Below are 22,024 nucleotides of genomic sequence, written 5' to 3'. Positions count from 1 at the left end.
GGCAAGTACTGGAAGTATAAAGAACCCGTGGAGATTGTAGAGAAGGTCAAATGGCAAGTACTGGAAGTACAAAGAACCTGTGGAGATTGTAGAGAAGGTCAGATGGCAAGTACTGGAAGTATAAAGAACCTGTGGAGATTGTAGAGTAGGTTAGATGGCAAGTACTGGAAGTATAAAGAACCCGTGGAGATTGTAGAGAAGGTCAGATGACAAGTACTGGAAGTATAAAGAACCTGTGGAAATTGTAGAGTAGGTTAGATGGCAAGTACTGGAAGTATAAAGAACCTGTGGAGATTGTAGAGAAGGTCAGATGGCAAGTACTGGAAGTATAAAGAACCCGTGGAGATTGTAGAGAAGGTCAGATGGCAAGTACTGGAAGTATAAAGAACCCGTGGAAATTGTAGAGTAGGTTAGATGGCAAGTACTGGAAGTATAAAGAACCTGTGGAAATTGTAGAGTAGGTTAGATGGCAAGTACTGGAAGTATAAAGAACCCGTGGAGATTGTAGAGAAGGTCAGATGACAAGTACTGGAAGTATAAAGAACCTGTGGAAATTGTAGAGTAGGTTAGATGGCAAGTACTGGAAGTATAAAGAACCCGTGGAGATTGTAGAGAAGGTCAAATGGCAAGTACTGGAAGTATAAAGAACCCGTGGAGATTGTAGAGAAGGTCAGATGGCAAGTACTGGAAGTATAAAGAACCTGTGGAGATTGTAGAGAAGGTCAGATGGCAAGTACTGGAAGTATAAAGAACCTGTGGAAATTGTAGAGTAGGTTAGATGGCAAGTACTGGAAGTATAAAGAACCCTTTGAGATTGTAGAGAAGGTCAAATGGCAAGTACTGGAAGTACAAAGAACCTGTGGAGATTGTAGAGAAGGTCAGATGGCAAGTACTGGAAGTATAAAGAACCTGTGGAGATTGTAGACTAGGTTAGATGGCAAGTACTGGAAGTGTAAAGAACCCGTGGAGATTGTAGAGAAGGTCAGATGGCAAGTACTGGAAGTACAAAGAACCTGTGGTGATTGTAGAGAAGGTCAGATGGCAAGTACTGGAAGTATAAAGAACCTGTGGAGATTGTAGAGTAGGTTAGATGGCAAGTACTGGAAGTATAAAGAACCCGTGGAGATTGTAGAGAAGGTCAGATGACAAGTACTGGAAGTATAAAGAACCTGTGCAGATTGTAGGGAAGGTCAGATGGCAAGTACTGGAAGTATAAAGAACCTGTGGAGATTGTAGGGAAGGTCAGATGGCAAGTACTGGAAGTATAAAGAACCTATGGAGATTGTAGAGAAGGTCAAATGGCAAGTACTGGAAGTATAAAGAACCTGTGGTTATTGTAGAGTAGGTCAGATGGCAAGTACTGGAAGTATAAAGAACCCGTGGAGATTGTAGAGAAGGTCAGATGACAAGTACTGGAAGTATAAAGAACCTGTGCAGATTGTAGGGAAGGTCAGATGGCAAGTACTGGAAGTATAAAGAACCTGTGGTGATTGTAGAGAAGGTCAGATGGCAAGTACTGGAAGTATAAAGAACCTGTGGAGATTGTAGAGTAGGTTAGATGGCAAGTACTGGAAGTATAAAGAACCCGTGGAGATTGTAGAGAAGGTCAGATGACAAGTACTGGAAGTATAAAGAACCTGTGCAGATTGTAGGGAAGGTCAGATGGCAAGTACTGGAAGTATAAAGAACCTGTGGTGATTGTAGAGAAGGTCAGATGGCAAGTACTGGAAGTATATAGAACCTGTGCAGATTGTAGAGTAGGTTAGTTCTCAAAGAACAAGTGGTGATTGAGGAATAGGATAGGTCATAGGTACTTCAAGGTAATGAGCCACTGGTGGTTGTAGAATGCAAGTACACTAAGTTAAATGACTTTGGAGATTTTAGAATATTTTAGGCCACAAATACCTAAGATTAAAGTGCCTGTGGTGATTAGGGACTAGGTTTGGCTGTAAGCGGTTTAAGTTAAGAACATGTGGTGAATGTAGTGTAAGTTAAAGGGGAGTTGTTGTCACACAGGAATATTCATGAATTGAGCAGTGTTCACACAATCAACCACTTGTTTACCACACAATATCACCATGCCTGTGAACCATGAAGTCTGGACGACATGAACCAGTGATGATTGCAGTCACTGCAATGCTCCCTTGCCCATCGTCCCATCCTGGGTTCAAACCCCAGAATTTGGCGGGATGGCTTAGCATTTTAAGCATTCACTTGTCACACCGAAGACCCAAACTGGATTCCCCACGTCAGTACAATGTTTGAAGTTCATTTTTGTTGTCCCCTTTTCTGATATTGCTCGAATGTTGCTAAAAATGGCGTAAACACCAACTCACTCACTCATTCAATCCTCCCCACACTTGCCCTCATTACATCCAATAGTTTGTCAGGACATACCTACGTTTCTTCCCTATGTTAAACATCTAAGGCCCGTCTCACATCAAGAAGAGGCGGTGGGGTAGCCTAGTGGTTAAAGCGTTCGCTCATCATGCCAAAAACCTGGGTTCGATTCCCCACATGGGCACAATGTGTGAAGCCCATTCCTGGCATCCCCTGCCGTGATATTGCTGGAATGTTGCTAAAAGAGGCGTAAAACCAAACTCGCTCACTCACATGAAGATGACGCCACATTAAGCTGACACCACAAGATATCACTAAAATAGTGTCCATAGCGACCACTCACAAGTATAACTGGACTGTACTTTTCACCTGAGGAATCGTATCATGAACCCTGTGTAGTGGTTTTGGTGCTCCAGGCTTGAACCTGAAATATGTGACACAGCTGGTGATAACCTCACCTCTTCCTTTAAAAGCTGTTAACATAACCTGTTTTCATTTCAGGGCTACTACAAAGACACAGTGGAGTTCTTCTTTGACAGTCGGAATGAATGTAAAGGGTTTTGGAAGAAATGCATCGAACATCATGGCTTCTTCCGATGTCAATCTGTTCGGAAAGTGCCAAGAAACAAAACTAGAGTGGTCAGTCGAGGCTCATCATTCAGGTACGTCTATCTGCCAGGCGTGTAGCAAGCCATTTTCCTTTATGTAAGCCCAACAGGTTGCAAAGCTTTATATTTAGATATGGCTCGTCTAACCTTTTTAGGGGGCGGTGGGGTAGCCTAATGGTTAAAGCGTTGGCTCGTCTCGCCGAAGACCGGGTTCGAATCCCCACATGGGCACAATGTGTGAAGCCCATTTCTGGTGTCCCCCGCCGTGATGTTGCTGGAATATTGCTAAAAGCGGCGTAAAACCAAACTCAGTCAGTCAGTGTAACCTTTTTAGCAACAATCATGTGTAAGCCCAGGCTTTTTTTTTTATAATGGCAGCTATGCCCCTGTCTGCTACTTCTCTGTATTTCTCCCATCATGCAGTACACTTGACAGATTCTGCATGTCTAATCATGCAGTAGACAAGAGCATTTTCTTATATGGCAAGTTAACGATGTGCAATAGTATGCAGTGTACTCAAGACATCTGTGGGTATGCCATTGACACTTGCAGTGATTGCTAGACATTACCGGGATTCTTGAGGTATACAGAACACGTGACATCCATTCTTGTATGTGCCTGTTTCCATGGAGATGAGTATGTAAAGTACATGTGGTGATTCTATGACATGTTTCTGACATGCAGGTACAGTGGACGAACTCAGAAACAGCTGATGGAGTTTGTACGTGGCAACATCGATAAACGGCAGCAGTTTGAAAGGTGAGTTCAGTGTTGTATGCCTGTGTTGACAAACAGCTGCCCCATAAAACACCTTGTCAATAACAGCAGCCCAATAAACCAAATTGCCACAAATGGCTGTCCAGTAAAACACTTTGCAACAAGTGCCTGCCCAATAAAACAAATTGCCACAAATGGCTACCCAGTAAAACAAATTGCCACAAATGGCTACCCAATAAAACACTTGCCACAAATGGCTGCCCAATAAAACACTTACCACAAATGGCTACCCAATGAAACACCTTGCCAATAAGACCTGCCAGGGGGAAACACCTTGCAACAAATGGCGGCCCAAGTTTTAAAGAATTCCACAAATGGCTACCCAATGAAACACCTTGCCAATAAGACCTGCCAGGGGGAAACACCTTGCAACAAATGGCGGCCCAAGTTTTAAAGAATTCCACAAATGGCTACCCAATGAAACACCTTGCCAATAAGACCTGCCAGGGGGAAACACCTTGCAACAAATGGCGGCCCAAGTTTTAAAGAATTCCAACAATGGCTACCCAATGAAACACCTTGCCAATAAGACCTGCCAGGGGGAAACACCTTGCAACAAATGGCGGCCCAAGTTTTAAAGAATTCCACAAATGGCTGCTTCTGTGAAATGCCTGTACGACTAATGGCCATGGTTTGTGTGATTGTCAAAAATATATTCATTTTCTAAGTAAAAAACTAATATCAGCCAATGTTGCCTAACTGTTCAATGAGGATATTAACCTTTTTCCTAATTTGCAACTTTGTTTCCATTTTAATCCATGCTTTTGAAATAACATTGGTTTTGTGGTGGGGACATAAAACCAATCCTTGTTGACATTTTGTACTTATTTACACTGCCAAGCAAAAAATACGCTACTCAACCTATAGGTATAATCAGATATGTCATTGTATTTGAATATACACTTGACAATCAGTTGTGTGTCATAGAAAGGTGAAAATATCCCTGTCCCAAGTCGAGTAGAGTAGTTATTGCTGATCTTCGAAAGCTGACAATAAGTCTTTCAAATTCTATTTTTGACTTCAAAGTATTTTAGAGATGTGTTTCCCAGTTTGGCGAGCACATTTTGACTAATTAAGATTTTGGAAAGCTTTCAACCGATGGCCCCATTTCAGAAAGTGATATTAGTCCTAAGACCATTGTATTCCCAATACGTTAAAAAAGACATGTCAGACATAGCGCTAAGATAGTCATATCTCCTATTCTTTTACCCAGACATGTCAGTCGTAGGGCTAAGATAGTCATATCTCTCATTGTTTAACCCAGACATATCAGTCGTAGTGATACGATAGTCATATCTACCATTTGTTAACCAAGACATGTCAGTCATAGCGCTATGATAGTCATATCTTCCATTCTTTAACCCAGACATGTCAGTCATAGCGCTAAGATAGTAATATTTCCCATTCTTTAACCTAGACAAGTCAGTCGTAGCGCTAAGATAGTTATATCTCCCATTCTTTAACCCAGACATGTCAGTCGTTGTGCGAAGATCATGTCTTCTTCGTGTAAGGTTGATTCAGTTATTGTGAAGTGAAGACCAGTGTAACCTGATGAGGCAGAGTTTTGCTGGACATCTATCAAACCTGCTGCATGTATCTGGCTAGTTATGCAAAGTGATCTGGTCAAGCTCTGGTCAATAACTGAGTCCACTTTATAACTTTCTAATCCTTGTTGTTGTACCTTGCTCTTTAGATCTGTGAAAAGAAATAATTTCTTTTGAAGCAATAATACATTAGACATCTGCTTTGTTTTATTTTTGCCATCCCATGGATTACAGGAAGTAAGTAGAGTTATCTCCCTTGGCTGCTTTTTGCATGACACATGAAGTACCATCCTCATGACACAGGGGCATGGTGGTATTTTGTCCACATAAAATATCACAAGTCTAAACTGTTACACTTAGCTGTCTGGTCCCAAATGTCTAGAATTACTTGTTTTATTGCTTAAACCACAAGCCAGAAATGATCTCGCCTTTCAAGCACTAGTTGACATGTGATCTCCCCTGTCAGAGCCAGGATACAGTATGAACCATACCCTGCTTAGGCTATTCTCTGTGGTTTTCACAGTATCACGTCGATTTACCCATTTGTAGCAACAAATCTTCTATGTTGAAACCCAGGCTAAAAATGCCCCTGTGTGGAGAGGATGATCTGTGAAGGACATTGTGCTATAAACTTAAGTTTGGCTGGACTTGTAGCATGATAAGAGGGATCAGTGGGAGAACTACTTATACATGAGAATTGTAACAAGCCTACAATTTCTCAGTAAATTCAACCAAATGCTCCTAATTAGTAAGTAGCTTCATGTACTGCATTGTATACTAATCAGTGTATATCAATGACAGATTATCAGTAGCCATGAAAAAAAGATGTTATTTTACTTCTTTTATGCAGATATTTTGACCCTGTGACATCCGTAGCACTTTGTACCCACAGTGTCATCATGCTTAAACTGTCTTATTGGTTGCCTGTTAGTGAAAATGTCATGCCTGCATCTCTGTTGGATATATGTTGATAAGATACAGTGTTGTCAATTGTCATATGCACAATATGGTTGTGTTGTCTATTGCCATATGGGCAATATGGTTGTGTTGTCAATTGTCATATGCACAATATGACCATGTGTTGTTGATTGTCATGCGCACAATATGACCATGTGTTGTCGATTATCATAGTGAGTGAGTGAGTTTAGTTTTACGCCGCACTCAGCAATATTCCAGCTATATGGCGGCGGTCTGTAAATAATCGAGTCTGGACCAGACAATCCAATGATCAACAGCATGAGCATCGATCTGCGCAATTGGGAACCGATGACATGTGTCAACCAAGTCAGCGAAACTGACCACCCGATCCCGTTAGTCGCCACTTACGTCGATTATCATAGGCACAATATGGTCATATTGTTGATTGTCATGTTAGCAATACGGTCTTGTTGTCGATTGTCATATGCACAATATGGTTATATGTTGTTGATTGTCATCCTCACAATATGGTCATGTTTTGTCTGTTGTCATATGCACAGTATGATGATGTGTTGTCAATTGTCATATGCACAGTTTGGTCATGTAAGTGGGAATATTCTATTAGATTCTGGTTCAGAAAATGGTATCACACCCCTGATGTTCAATATGCCAGTTATCACACCCCTGATGTTCAATATGCCAGTTATCACACCCCTGATGTTCAATATGCCAGTGATCACACCCCTGATGTTCAGTATGCCAGTTATCACACCCCCGATGTTCAGTATGCCAGTTATCACACCCCTGATGTTCAGTATGCCAGTTATCACACCCCTGATGTTCAGTATGCCAGTTATCACATCCCTGATGTTCAGTATGCCAGTTATCACCCCTGATGTTCAATATGCCAGTGATCACACCCCTGATGCTCAATATGCCAGTTATCACACCCCTGATGTTCAATATGCCAGTTATCACACCCCTGATGCTCAATATGCCAGTTATCACACCCCCGATGTTCAGTATGCCAGTTATCACACCCCTGATGTTCAGTATGCCAGTTATCACACCCCTGATGTTCAGTATGCCAGTTATCACATCCCTGATGTTCAGTATGCCAGTGATCACACCCCTGATGTTCAATATGCCAGTTATCACACCCCTGATGTTCAATATGCCAGTTATCACACCCCTGATGCTCAATATGCCAGTTATCACACCCCTGATGTTCAATATGCCAGTTATCACACCCCTGATGTTCAATATGCCAGTTATCACACCCCTGATGTTCAATATGCCAGTTATCACACTCCTGATGTTCAATATACCAGTTATCACACCCCTGATGCTCAATATGCCAGTTATCACACCCCTGATGTTCAATATGCCAGTTATCACACCCCTGATGTTCAATATGCCAGTTATCACACCCCTGATGTTCAGTATGCCAGTGATCACACCCCTGATGTTCAATATGCCAGTTATCACACCCCTGATGTTCAGTATGCCAGTTATCACACCCCTGATGTTCAATATGCCAGTTATCACATCCCTGATGTTCAGTATGCCAGTTATCCCACCCCTGATGTTCAATATGCCAGTTATCACACCCCTGATGTTCAGTATGCCAGCTATCACACCCTTGGCAATAAAACACCATTATTTAACCGTTCAGTAAATATGCCTGCTGCTTAGTATGCCAATTATTGCATCCCTGCTTAACCATTGCCACCCATGCAACTATGATGGTTATAGCCTCAGTAGACAGGCAATATTGACGTCTCCAGTATAGCCGGGCTGGTACAGGCTTGACATTGTGTAACATCATGCATGTTTGTTTGGGATCTGACATCTGGCTTGTCAGTAGTGCTGCAAGAAGCTGTAGGATCTGTATTAATCAATACAGTAACTCCCCATACAGGAGACTCTCACTTGAATTTGAGCTAAATTGATTGTTCTATTCTTAACTGTATGATAACTATAGAATGATTACTAGCCTGGTCCCACTGTCATGTTGGTGACAGTGACATCTCTGTTTTTATTGCTAGCTTCATGTTATATCTTTTAATATATCGTGGACAAACTTTCTGTATGTAACCTGTTGAAAACTAGGTAAGAACTGGGTAGACAAGGGTTTCCTAATAATCTATGGTGCCGATACAGTACAACCAGAAATTATTGAGAATTTAAAGATTGTAAAAAAAAAAAAATCACTCATTACTCACGTATTAAATGTGAATATTAGCAGAACATAACTCCAGATTCAAAGACAGGTGAACAGTTAGTATTTTGTCATGTCACCATGGGCAACAATGCAGGCTTCAATGCGGCGGGGCATACTACTGATCAAAGAAGTTAGAAAGTCGTGGTCCATGCTGTCCCAATATCGGACCACCTCTTCTTTCATTTCAGCAATATTTGTCAGATTTTTCTTATTGACACTTTCCTTCATAAGTCCCCAAACATTTTCTATTGGATTTAGGTCAGGGCCATAGCTTGGCCAATCTAATAATGTCATATTTTGGGTCCGAAACCAGGCCTGTGAATGCTTTGAACGATGTTTTGGGTCGTTGTCCTGCTGGGAAATCCAAAAATTTCCATAGAACACGTGAGCAGATGGAAGTAAATGTCCCTCGAGAATATCTGTGTACCGCTCACTGTTCATATTCCCTTCAAATACACAGAGGGGTGTTGCCCCTAACACAGATGTGCCACCCCACACGTTAAAGTTCGGACTGTACTTTGGGCGCTGATACAAAGGTGTTTCAGTTTGTTTGGTCCAGAATTTCAGTGTATTAGGAAACAGCCACACAGAACTTTCATCTGAGAAAATCGCATTGTCCCAGTTAAAATTTCTATGCTGTAAGCACCAGTTCAACCTTTCACTTCTTTTGTTCAGGTTTCATGATCGGTGATGGAATTCCTCGACTTTTCTGCCAACCCATTGCATGCAGCTCAGTTCTAATTGTCTCCTTGCAGACAGCCACAGTTCCTCTATCAATCATATCCAGCCTTAAGTTTTCTAAACTCCTTCGTTTGTTTTTAGAAACAAGAATATAAAGCCGCCTCCTGTCACCGACAGTCAATTTTCTTGGCCTACCTGTGCCCCCCCCTGGTGCTCAATGCCATATCCATTTGTAATATTTTTCAAAACACGATAAACAGTGGACAAAGGGATGCCTGTTCTACTTGAAATCACTTTAGCTGATCTGATGTCCTTGTTATAATACTCTAAGATCAACTCCTCTTCTCTAAATCATCCATACTGAGGATCACTGAAAATGTTGTCTGCTAGCAAGTAACTGACTGACTGACTGAGTTTGGTTTTACGCCGCTTTCAGCAGTATTCCAGCAACATCACGGCGGGGGACACCTGAAGTGGGCTTCACACATTGTACCCATGTGGGGATTCGAACCCGGGTCTTCGGCGTGACAAGCCAACGCTTTAATCACTAGGCTACCCCACCGCCCTGCTAGCAAGTAAACAAAGGGGGATAACTCTTCACAAACTAATGAAAAAAGGATTAACGGAGTTGTCTCTCTTGAATGAAACCAAGCACTTGATAGCTGGTCAAGGTTGTTTATACTAGAAATCCAATTAAACATATTCCTAAAATTCTCAATAATTTCTGGTCCTACTATATATTTTGTGTAGTTGACTCCCTTATGCTTACCAGGAACCTATGAATGAGTGAGTGAGTTTAGTTTTACGCCGCACTCAGCAATATTCCAGCTCTATGGCGACGGTCTATAAATAATCGAGTCTGGACCACACAATCCAGTGATCAACAGCATGAGCATCGATCTACGCAATTGGGATGCAATGACATGTGTCAACCCAGTCAGCGAGCCTGACCACCCGATCCCGTTAGTCGACCTATGATTGAGAGTTCCAGATTCAGCATGATAATTTGCTGGTTTGTCAGCACTATCCCCTTTCCTCCAGAGTTGTGAGACCTCCGTCACTTCGGGCTTTCTTCCAACGTGAAGGTGACATGTTGTCATCAATACATATTTGCATACAAACAACTCAAAATTAATCGAATATTTTACACAAGTACCCAGCTATTCTTGAGGTCTGGTTCACACACTGCAAAAAATTAAGAAAGGTTATTGAAGGAATGGTACTCAGTATTTAATTATCGTAAAGGAACATCATACAATACGTTTGGCCTTATATGTATTCTAATTAATCAAAATATTAAACATTTGTTAAAAATTACAAACGTAAGAGGCATGGGATTAGTTGAGGTTTTTGTCGTATTATATAGGAAACTTAATCCAGTTGTCTATGTTGCAGGTCGGCAAGTGGTCGTATCTCAAGCCGGAGCACCAGCGTGACACCAAAGATTACCCTGAAGGCTAACACCCACAATTCCTCGGACCTCCACAACAGCACAGCTTCCAGCGGCTCCCACACTCTCGACATCACGCAGGACAACCACGTCAGCCCTATGAGTCGTGTTGAGACAGCTGAGGTCCACAGCGACAGTTCCATGTCTGGGAGCCGCTCTCTGGGCTCCCCGAAACTGGAACACATCCCCGTCGCCGGGAGGCGACGGCAGCAGCAGCAGCAGCAGCAGCAATGATGAGGAAGGAGGACAGTGTTGATTCCAGGACAGAAGCCGATGATAGAGGTGCAGATTCAGATCTCGATAAGTTGAAACAAAATATAATTATTAATAATATTGCCATGCAAAATGAACCATCAGCCAATCAAAATGCAAATGACAATGATGATAACACATCCCAGGATTCGTATCACCTCGAGGGGGAGGAGAGGGTGGGGAAGGGGAGAGAACCAGGGGGTAAATCTGTAACGTTTTCTCCCGAAGATAGTCCCAAGCTGAAGAGTGTTAATGACACAAATGTAATAAACAATGTATCTGCTTCAGAGAAATCTACTAACCATATAGACAGACTTCCTGAGAGTCAGGCAGCTGATAGGCCAGATTTAGCTAAACTAAATTCTACTAACCTGTATCCTAAGGTGAATGGGGAGATCCCACCAAGTGCATGTATAACTGCTAGTGTGTATGGTAGAGAGGTAGAATCCCCTCAGGGGGAAGGGAGGAAGGATGTTATTGGTGAAAATATTGCAAGTGCATCACTGAAACCGGATGTGGACAGTTTCACTGACAAGAGGAAGTATTCCGCTGATACCGATCTCATTGTGGATATTCCATATACCCTGCATCGACGGTTAAAGGGGGAGACAGAGAACAAGGAGGAGACCGCATTCTACAAAGGTCCGGAAGGTGCCTCAACAAAAGAGTCACGACCAAGGGACAAAAGTCCAGGTCGGCCGCCGACCAATTCCGAACCACTCAAGGCTGTGGATATTCCACTGTCACCTCCTCTCAAACACCCTAATACTATAGGAAAATCCTCATCATTGGAAAGGTCTCCTTCAACTTTACGGAGGTTTGAGCTCGTCAGTTGTCACAAGCTTCCCTCTAGGACCAGCTATTCCTCAGTAGATGACACCACAAGTCCTTCATTCGAAAAGGAGATCCTCAAACAGCTTGAAGACAAAATGCAAGATGATGAAACCGTGCCAACAAGTGATGACCAATGCAAAACTGACATTGTCGGTGAAGGGGCACCTGTTCCCTTGCCAAAGGCAGTGCCCGAAACCAGTGTAGCTGAAACTGTTAATGATAAAACCAGTGTAGCTGAGACTGTGAATAGCAAAAGCAGTGTATCTGAAACCGTAAAGGTCGAAAGCAGTGTACCTGAGACTGTAAATGGCAAAACCAGTGCATCAGAAGCTGTAAATGGAAAACACAGTGTTGAAAAGTGTGAGATGACAAGTATTGTGTCATCTAAACCTGCCAGTGATAAGTCAGTTTCAGAATCAGGTGCTTATGTGTCTGTTGAGGTGCGGAAACCGCAGACGCAGGGAGGACCGCCAGTTAAACCTGCTAAACCGCCCAGAGAGAAGCGCCCAGAAGCAGCAATTGACCCCAAGAGAGCATCATCGTCGTCCACATCATCCGAGTCTTCAGCTATATCTTCCACAAAAGAACCTGCTCACATAGCAATAGACTCCAAGATCTCAGTCCCAGCCAGCCAAAACCTTGACAGTAAGTCACCATTGCCAGCTCCTCCAAGTCCTGTTCTCAAAGATGCATCACCCACATCTTCTGAAGACTCTTCTAATATCAACACATTCGGGGTGCCAAGGACTGCTGCTTTTGGAACAGAGGGTCCCTGCATGACTGAAAATCCTCAACAGTTTGTGTTAGATGGAGAAAAGGATCCCTGGTTTGCTGTGAAACCTGAATCAAAATCCACGCATATGATCGCTCCAAATCCACAGGAAGAACAGAAGGAGAACTTGAAGGTGGACAGTTCTGGGAATCCATTAATCTTTGACCTTCCATCTCCTGCAGCAGCTTTTATATATAGCGATGAGGACAGTCCGCCTTCAAAGAAGGAAGACAATTCGGCAGCCTTGACCTTCTCAACGTTTAGACCGGAACCTGGAAGCGATGGTCAGTTAGATCCGTCATACATTCGTGAGAAGAAGGAACCGATTGACTCAATGAAGCGGAGGTCATTGAACCGGGTTGAGGAGGAGGAGGAAGAGATGACGAGTGAAGCGATCACTGCCGTAACACCAGAACCGAAACCAGAACCAAAGCGTGTCAGTTTCCATGAAGATGTTGACATTGGTCAGAGTTTCCATAGTGATGTGAGCATGATGGTCATGAGGAGCCCCGTGGATGATCGTGATGACTCAAGTTTTGGAGGAAGTTGTGGGGAGGGAATGGACTCTGGGGATATTTTGGATACACTAGAGAACATGTGTGGCCACGGCTCGGAGAGCGACATGACATACAGCGGAAGCTCTGGAAGTGAGAGTGACACCGAGTCCGATATGGATGACACCATGGCAAAGGAAATCTATGCGCAGTATGCAGCTACCAAGTGCCTCGCGGAGTCAGGCAAGGATATGACAATAGACTCGGGGGTCGGTGAACTAAGTGAAGGGACGACACATACCAGAGAAGTCTCACCTCTAGAATCACTTGAGCGTCTCGATGCCATGGATGGTAGTTTTATTGGGGATAAGGATGATGACTTTAAGTTTCCTCCACCTCCCCCGGAGCTTCAGGAACCGAGTGATAATTCATCATCGTCTGCCGAAATTGAAATGCATCCGCATCATCAAAAACGGTTTAGCATCGACCCGCTAGCCAATCTTGAACATCCTGACATCGCAGACATTGAATACACGACAAGCGAGAGTGAGAGTGATTTTGAGGACAAACCTCCTGTGAAGAAGCCACCCCCTCCCCCTGTCGCTGCCAAGCCGAAGCCCGAGTTCATTAAGGAAAAGTTCGGAAACGAGAGTCAGACCTGAAGTCAGCTCTAATTAATTGTACATTATCTTTTTTATGACAAGTTGATGATTTATTTCTGTGAAAAAATCAATATTTTGAAAACTTCATCCCACTTTTTGAATACAACTGTCATGCTTTCTTTATTAGAAAGGGAGATAACTCATGTAACATCATTGAAGGATTATATTTATGAAATTTCCTCATGTTTGAAATAATATCACAATGTAAAAAAGTAATTCTGCTGTCCAGTGTGTACCTTGTCAACTTCTATCTTTTGATACTAACCGTCTGATTTATTCTTGTAACCAACATTTCCCATTTAGCATTGGATTGTATCAGTATTCTGTTCTGTGTTCTAATCAAGGGAATTCGTCTTACATTTTTCAATCCTATTACTATTTTAATAGACATGATGAAGAAGTTGGGCTGGTTACATCTTAGTTTGTTATGGAAAATAATAAGGTTGAAAGGGTGAAAAGCTAATGTGTAAAGTTAAAGCAATGAATTTTTATAGTTATGACAATATATTTTATGTTTTCGATTTATGCAAACAAATGCAGAAAAAGATTTTTTGATATATTGAATATATATGATCAATAGTTCTTGTTGATGTTTATTGACATCAAGATGGATTCACCATATTTGACCTGTTTATCATCCCTATCCAGTGATTCCTGGAAATAAACACAAACCAGTTCTGATGGAATTACAAAAGTAATACGTTAAGTAGGTCTGTTTGAACCATGAGAACGTCATGCTGCAAGAATGTCTACGCACTCCGGAAGTGCTTCCATATCACTCTCCGTTGAGACCTTAAGTTGTGCCAAAATAACAAAACATTCCATATTGAACTGTTCGCAACTCTACCATCAGTCATTAAATTCACCGCATATCAGAAATGAAAGAAATATCCGAGTATAGTGAAAAAATCTTCCAGTTTCACCAATTGATCTGAGCACTATCACATGGTTCGGTGTTAAGATGGTCGTAAATCTTATGCTTTAACATTGACTTACAACAAAATAGTGCTTAGGTGATCTTGACCCTGTTACTTTAACATTGACTTTCAAGAGCATTTTGTCAGGGCTAGTGATGTCCTATGATTGTGATGTCATAGAAACTGATGACATCATAGTAGAAACTGATGACATCACAGTGGTCTGCAAAGCATGGAGATGCAGTTTCACTGAAGCAATATCTCATATGGAACCGACTTAGGGATGATAAACATGTTAACTGCAGTGCTCCATTATTATACAGGAAACAGCAGCTTAATGCTTGAAGTAACATTGGGTGACATGGAATTACAATACTTACATGGGCATATAGCTTTATATTTTGCATATGTCAGTATTATCCTTTAAGTATTGCAGAGATGTTGCTACATAATACTTACAGCCAAATACCTACTTGTATACTTACAGCCAAATACCTACTTGTATACTTACAGCCAAATACCTATATACTTACTAACACCCTACGGTAAATAATGGGACAAAACTCAACACCTAGGCTTTATTCCTTTTACTTGGTTTTCAAGACAAACAAAAAGAAAAGAATATGGAAAGAAAAATGTAATTATGTTGACTTAAAGCAAATTCATATGTTTTATTATATAAAATAAGGTACAGCAAAATATTTTGATTTGATAAACAAGAAATGGTAAATTATTCTGTAAACATCTCTATTCTGACAAAAATCCACTCAGTAATTTCTTGTCATGTACAAACTTGTTTTGTATTCATTTTAGCAGTAAGTACTTATTGGGAACTTGGATTTTTTGTAAGTTCAACCTCTTACATTGACTTTTTCTCAAGTTTCTTGGTGAACAAATAATAATCGATAACAGGCCCTACGAGTATCAGTGCCACCCTGTTTATCCAGAATTTCTATTAGTATAACTGACTATACAAATACAGCTGTAGCCTCACACTTTTATTTAGTCTGGATAAGTGAGTCTAATTGAGTAATTATGTAAAATATAATATTCAGTTTTCATAAACATTGTCGAGAGGGCAGGGCTTTTCATCTGATGTCTGGCTAAAATGGATCTTGTTATGTTACTTCTTACAAAAGAACCACATACTTCGGAAGGACTTTTACAAAATAGTCACAAAGATTGTTTAGCAGCCAGTCAATAAATTAACATTGAACAGACTTTCTGAGGCTGTTGGATCAGTGCTTGACTGTCCATATGAGTTTGGGTTCAAATCCAATTGCCCAAGTTTCTGGGTTTGTCTGTACCATTCCCTGTTTATGGGTTTCACCAATGGTGAATATCTGAGACCTGAAACCCTTGGGGTTTCCACATTAAGATGACTGGAATACAGTTAAAATCAGTGTTAAACCCACCTACTCACACAATGCAGGAGTATTGGGGAGCATCAGGGGTGTGACTTTAGTCTACTTCCACTTCTTGTGTATTCATAAACTAGAACTGCTACTTTTCATAATCATTACTTGATTAGTCAAATAAAGTTCCATTTTCTTTTCTTTTTTCATAACTTATTTGTAATTCATGTCGCATTAAATTCAAATAATAAACTTTCATAATGACTGCCATTCATAAAGGATGTAACACACAAATTCTTGTAACAATATATGTATATTTTGAATAACTATGAGTGATATATTACAAACCACAATTTAATGGAGAAAATATGAAATTACCACATGCTTTCTTGTATTTGTTGGCATTAAGCTTTTGTTTTTGTTGTTTTTCTGTATATTTTTATCTGGCATTATTTCTAATGAAGCATGGCTGCTAGTGCTTCTTTCTCTTGTTTACTCTTAAGGTTTATTTCCATGGCAAAGTAGAGATTCATTATTTTGTTTTATGGTGTATTGTATACATAATTATTTTAGTGAGCTGTGATACGGTAAAAATTGCCATGACCTAAGATGCTTGCATGTCGCATACCTAGTTCATCACATGACCCCAAGTTAAAAATATTTTATTTAATTCATTCAAAGTTCTTATTTTGGATGATTTTAGAAAATTTGGGGATGGGGTATATTTTTATTTATTCATTATCAAAATTTTAGATGAAGAGTGATTACAAGATCCCAAATACATGCAGATTTGTATAAATATTATGTTCCTGGCAACTCGGAACATTTCAGTCATACTAGTTTTATGTATATTAGGTTGTTGATTTTGAAATTTGCTGAACAGACTCCTGTACGCAGTTATTTTGTGACAATTCCTTTGTAGTCATAATTTTATTGTTTAGTAACTTTTGAATCCTGTGGGTAGAATTGGTCGAATTTTGTCTTTCACTTAACATGGATGGCGTCCATATTTATAAGTAGTTGTATTCCCAATAGTGTTCAGTTGAGTCCATTCTGGAACAGCAAGTAGAACTTTCAGTGTTCAGACTGGTTAGTGAGAATTGTTGTTGTTGTATTATGTTATGAGAGTTGCCTGCCCTTGTTTTAGGATAAGGCGCCATTTGATTGGATGTTCATGGGACAGGAAACATTTGAATGGTCAAGAGAAGATTTTACTTCCCACTAGCGTGAGGATTTGTTTGATTTGCTTGAATTATATTTGTTTGCAGACAATATAGCTGTCCTTTCTCTCCTCAATCTTTCTCAGCTACAGACATTGTTGATTAACAGTGACTAGGAAAATAGTATTTCTTATATAACTAGTTATTATGAGTGTAGTTTTTCTGAAGAGCCTTTTGAGGTATTTCAATAAAATATGCTTAGATTTTGCAATGGAAAAAGAGGATGAGGTTGGTTATCGGCCTTAATATATTTATATGATTAGATTGTATGTGTGATATGATTAGACAGCTTCAAGGTTACTGAGGTTTCTATATGATTAGTTCTGTCTAGATTAGGTGCTTGGTTCTCTTGACAGCCTTCTCCTGCTTGTGCAATGTATACAGCCTATACCAGCATTGTGTTGCTTATCAAGCTTAATGAGAATATCAACTAAGTGATCGCATGAAACACCTCCGTTCTTCTGTAGTGCAAAGTTTGATTATGATGCGGATTAATTTATTCAGCTGTTATATTTTAATTATACATTACTTTCATAGGCAACAATAAATTCCAGTTTGAAAATCACTTAATATCCTGAAAAAACATTGCCCTTTGCGACTAGAATCGAAAAATTTTGCTATGCAGGAATTTAAAGTAATAATTGTATAAAGAGCAATAACATGTAATATTAAGTATGTAATTCATGATCATCATTAGTACCACACCAGGGAGGTTTCCCTGTGTCTTAAGGCAGGCATTGATAGTGGTTTAAGAGTTATGGCCCTTAGATGTCCCAGGAACCACTGATCTTTGGTTTAAGAAGCAGTTTTGCCCTGATAAGGATCTTGGTCTGTTTTCGCCATACTTGTGTATGTGGTTTTACCAAGCAGAGGATGTCAGTGACCTGATCTCCCATATTGATCTGCCATGCCGTGATATAACTAAAATACAGGCCATGATGGCGTTAAACCCAAGTTACTCACTCACTAAACGTTATTGGTCTAGCAAAAGCGTGGTATATTATCAATGTATCTTTACTGCCATACTAAGCATGTACGCATAGAAACTATATTCCTTTCCTCACTCACCACTGAGTCTTAATCCTCGCATGTCTGAAAGACAATTGTTTTTTCTTAAAGAACTTCGAGTAAATATGTCCAACATACTAAACAGATTACAATAAAGAAGGTAAAGTTTTGGAGTCATGATTGTGTTATAAAATATCTTTTGTTTTAAGCATTCATGACTTTTTTAAACAGAGTTTATTCATTTTTACGAATCTCTCCTTCCCATGTGCAAATATGTTTGTAGTCAATGTAAGATTATTTTTTTAGTATATCATTCCAGAAGTAGCCCTGAGGTAAATATTATTCAGACCAAACACGCTACTTATTGCCGACCACGTGAGCTGTGTATGCAGGGGAGATAATTACAAATGGTTGATTGTTAGTGTGGCTATTATTTGGAGTTATTTAAAGGCTACATTGTCATTGAGCTTTAGATAATGTATGAAACTACATCGTGTATGTGACTGTGTTATGGTCGAGATGAGTATGTTATTTACTGTCCACAGAAGATTATTTTCTGGTAATTTACTAAAATTAAACCTTTTAAGCAAATTTCAAATACATTGCCACTAATCTCATATTAATCAATTTTTGGTAAAATCCAAAGAATTTTCTTTTTTCAATTTCTATTAGATTAAATATGCTTGCGATAAGGAACTGTCTTTTCAATAATGTTGAAAGAAATGTTAAATGTTTGAAGGTGCTAAGAGGCTGAATAAATACAAAAAGAGAAAGTACAAGGAGTAGTGATGTTATTTACAAACTTCAGTAAAATCCACACATTTTCTTAAACTTTATTATCATAAACAGAAAGAATATCAATGATAAAACATTTACTGAAAGTGCAATCCTTGCTACTTTGTGTAAATTTGGAACATGCCTCTTTACAGTTACAATTTTGGCAAGCAACTTTTAGTCAAGGTAGGTAATTCAGTTATGATAGCAACCAAAACACCTCTAAAAAAATTTATTATAAGATAAAATACTGTGTTCTATGGAAGAACTATAAATATTTATAAATTTATTCAGTTCAGTGGCTTAACAGTTAGTGTAATAGTATGACTAATAAAAGAATACAAGATACTTTAGCAGTATATGTGGTTGTCATGGTTACTGGTGGTGGTACTCTCATAATGAGTGGCATAGCCTTAGTGCTCGCATATTGTTTTCTGTTTTGGATGAATATGATGCTATATACACCAGATGTAGATAGTATATTTAACAGCTAATCCAAGGTACCAGTTACAGTATCAGTTTGTTCTTCTGCCGACAGTAAATATCATAATGTTGTTTGTTATATGTTATTTTCTATTCATAGTTTAAAAAACTATTTGTTAGATTTGAAAATTGCAATAATATGGATATGTACAGAGATCCCCATTGTCATTCGCATTTTGATTTCAGAAGTTTATTTTTTAGAGTTTTAGGCACAAACATTGAAAAAAATTATTTTGAAAATCAAAGCAATACTTGAAGAATCTGTATCCTTGATTACAGCATCAATACAAATTGTGATTGTTTCATGAAATTTGCACTTTTAGATAGAGATAAACCTGAATCTGTGTCCACGTTGTGTTTCCCTCGAAACTAATGTTATGAATTGATGTTGTTCTCTCCAGTGTGTTAGAAGTGACTTTAATATTATTGAGATGCTACATACCTATGTTATGCTGTTTTCATTCTAATGTTTGATTTAATCCTTGTTATGTTTTGGCGCGCGAAATATTCCAGTTATATGTGGACTACATTTTTTTAGATTTTATACAAATTCTGTGAAAGTACATCATGTTTTGTGTCGTCATACAAATAGTATCTCCCATCGATGCTGTGGCAACATGAGTTTGAAAGAGCAAATGTGACAATTTTCTGTTCATTTCATTATTGCAAATTCTCTCGGATTTCTCACTGAGGAAGGGTTAACGCAACTGCTTATTCTGACGTGATAAAAAGAGATGAGCGTTAACCCTTTCTTAACCCACTTCTGTGAATAATAATGAAAATTACTGGATTAAGTGGCTTAGATTTCGAGGAAATTGTACATTGCTAAATGTTGCGCTTAGAATGAAATCAATAAAGAAAATCAATTTATAGAAAATATATCAGTATTTTGTTTTCTGTCTCTATCAATAAACATCATAGTGTTAACCCTTTCACTGACTGGAGAATGCATTTCCTTCTTTCATTGTACTCAAAACCTTGGGGTGATCAATGTTGTGCCTTTAGATGTTTTGTGTAAATAATTATTTTTGGCAACCATTTTATATTTGATAGTAAATGTGTAGGAACAATGTTTGTCTTATGCTTGAAAGGAGGGAATTCATTTCGTAAGATCTTTGTCGGAAATTTGGCAAGGAATCAACAAACATATGGCTTGTCCCTCTGTATGTGAAGATGGTGTATATTACCACCCATTCTGGTTTAATCCCGCTAGGGAAATATATTCATACTCCTCCCGGGGAAATATCAGCATTTTCTATGCTTAATGCAAACATGGCGTGCTGAGCTCAATGCATGCTCAACAAAACATTGAAAGGAGACTGCAGCTTTAACAAGCATGGTGTCGCCATGATTGATTATTTTTTACTCCCTGACTTCAGCTACCAGCTAATTATGTGACAACTTTATTTTCTAGTACAGAAGCATTACTGTGAGCATGTCCACCTTGGTTGTGATTTAGTTGGTTCTCTCCCTGTCTCAAATTATCGACCAAAAATTGTCTGGGATTTTTATTTTATTTCCACCATTCTCATTTGTAATATGATTGGTTGTTGAATAGTCTGGTTCATTTTGATTGGCTGACAAATTACTGCATGCGGGCATTATACGTTGATGAAGTGTGTACTTTTTAGTTGATATGTATTGATATTCTGTTTCTTCTGCCTTTTTGTGCAAATCATCGGACAGCATTGCTATTGTGAGATATTGATTTCAGGCTTGTGGGCATGATCTGTGTGTATATGTAGGGGATGTTGGAGGGTTGTAATGATGAACCTCCAGAGGAATCACACCCAGGCAGTGACAATTGCCTCCCTTTGGTCAGGCCAGGATCTGCTAATGCAGGTTTGCTGGTCAGTGATGGCAACAACTGACAGGTTAAATTATCTCCTATCTGTCACAAGTATCATAGGGCAAGGGGCCTAACATGCCACAATTACCTCCCCTTGGTGGTACAAGGATCTGCTGGTTGTGAGTTTGAATCTCAGATCCACATGATTATGCTCCTTGATCTGTCAACACCAGCCTGTAATCCATCCGAATGTCAACAGATACTTGGGCCTCAACCAAAGCACATATTTCACACAAGGTAAACTCACACGCTCACTTTTAATGATACATCCTGGCTACTAGGAAATTAGATCAACACACCTCACACAGTTCCATGTCTCAAGGGGCCCCGAATAGGTTATATTTCATGTCAAGCTGGAATTCTCAAGGAACATTAAAGTTAGAAATACACCTTTATCTCTTCTCAAGCAGACCTTTGACATGGGCAGGGTATTTATTTCAAACCTGTCAGGGAGGCATTGAGAGCAGAGAAAAATCTTCGTCAAAACATGACTCATGCTGAGCAAATAGTCTCAAGGGGCCCTGATAGGGTGGTGGATTACATTCTCATAGCTATAGCTTGCACCATTCGTATCCATGGTAACTGTTCACAAGACACATTATTATATAAGCAAGGCAATAACACAGGATGTTGCCTTTTTTAAACACAATTTACTGGAGGAAAAAATCTAGGTCTTATTTGATTTCGCATTTGACTCAGACAATGTGGAGACTTGTGTCCTTAAAAAACCTTCATTTGACTACCTTTATTTGTACATTCTGTATAAATGGTACATAAACAATGAAGTTGTGGGGTATTAACATTTAAGAATAAATAGTAAGAATACATGAAGTTGAAGTACCAATTATTGCAGATACATTTT

The 22,024-nt window shown here is 39.6% G+C and overlaps 1 protein-coding gene across 1 annotated transcript in view; it reads left to right on the top strand.

The window, feature by feature from the left end:
* The window catches only part of LOC124277266, a 163,829-nt gene that overhangs the window by 106,323 nt on the left and 35,482 nt on the right, over positions 1-22,024 (top strand). Inside the window, 4 exon segments of the mRNA XM_046712915.1 lie at positions 2,842-3,002; positions 3,633-3,707; positions 10,488-10,773; positions 10,941-13,545. Of these exon segments, the coding sequence (XP_046568871.1) occupies positions 2,842-3,002; positions 3,633-3,707; positions 10,488-10,773; positions 10,941-13,545 (3,127 nt within the window).

Source organism: Haliotis rubra, unplaced genomic scaffold (genome assembly GCF_003918875.1).
Source record: "Haliotis rubra isolate DU_JTF1 unplaced genomic scaffold, ASM391887v1 Scf22, whole genome shotgun sequence".
Classification (NCBI taxonomy): domain Eukaryota; kingdom Metazoa; phylum Mollusca; class Gastropoda; order Lepetellida; family Haliotidae; genus Haliotis; species Haliotis rubra.
This window is presented reverse-complemented; position numbering and strand designations above follow the sequence as displayed.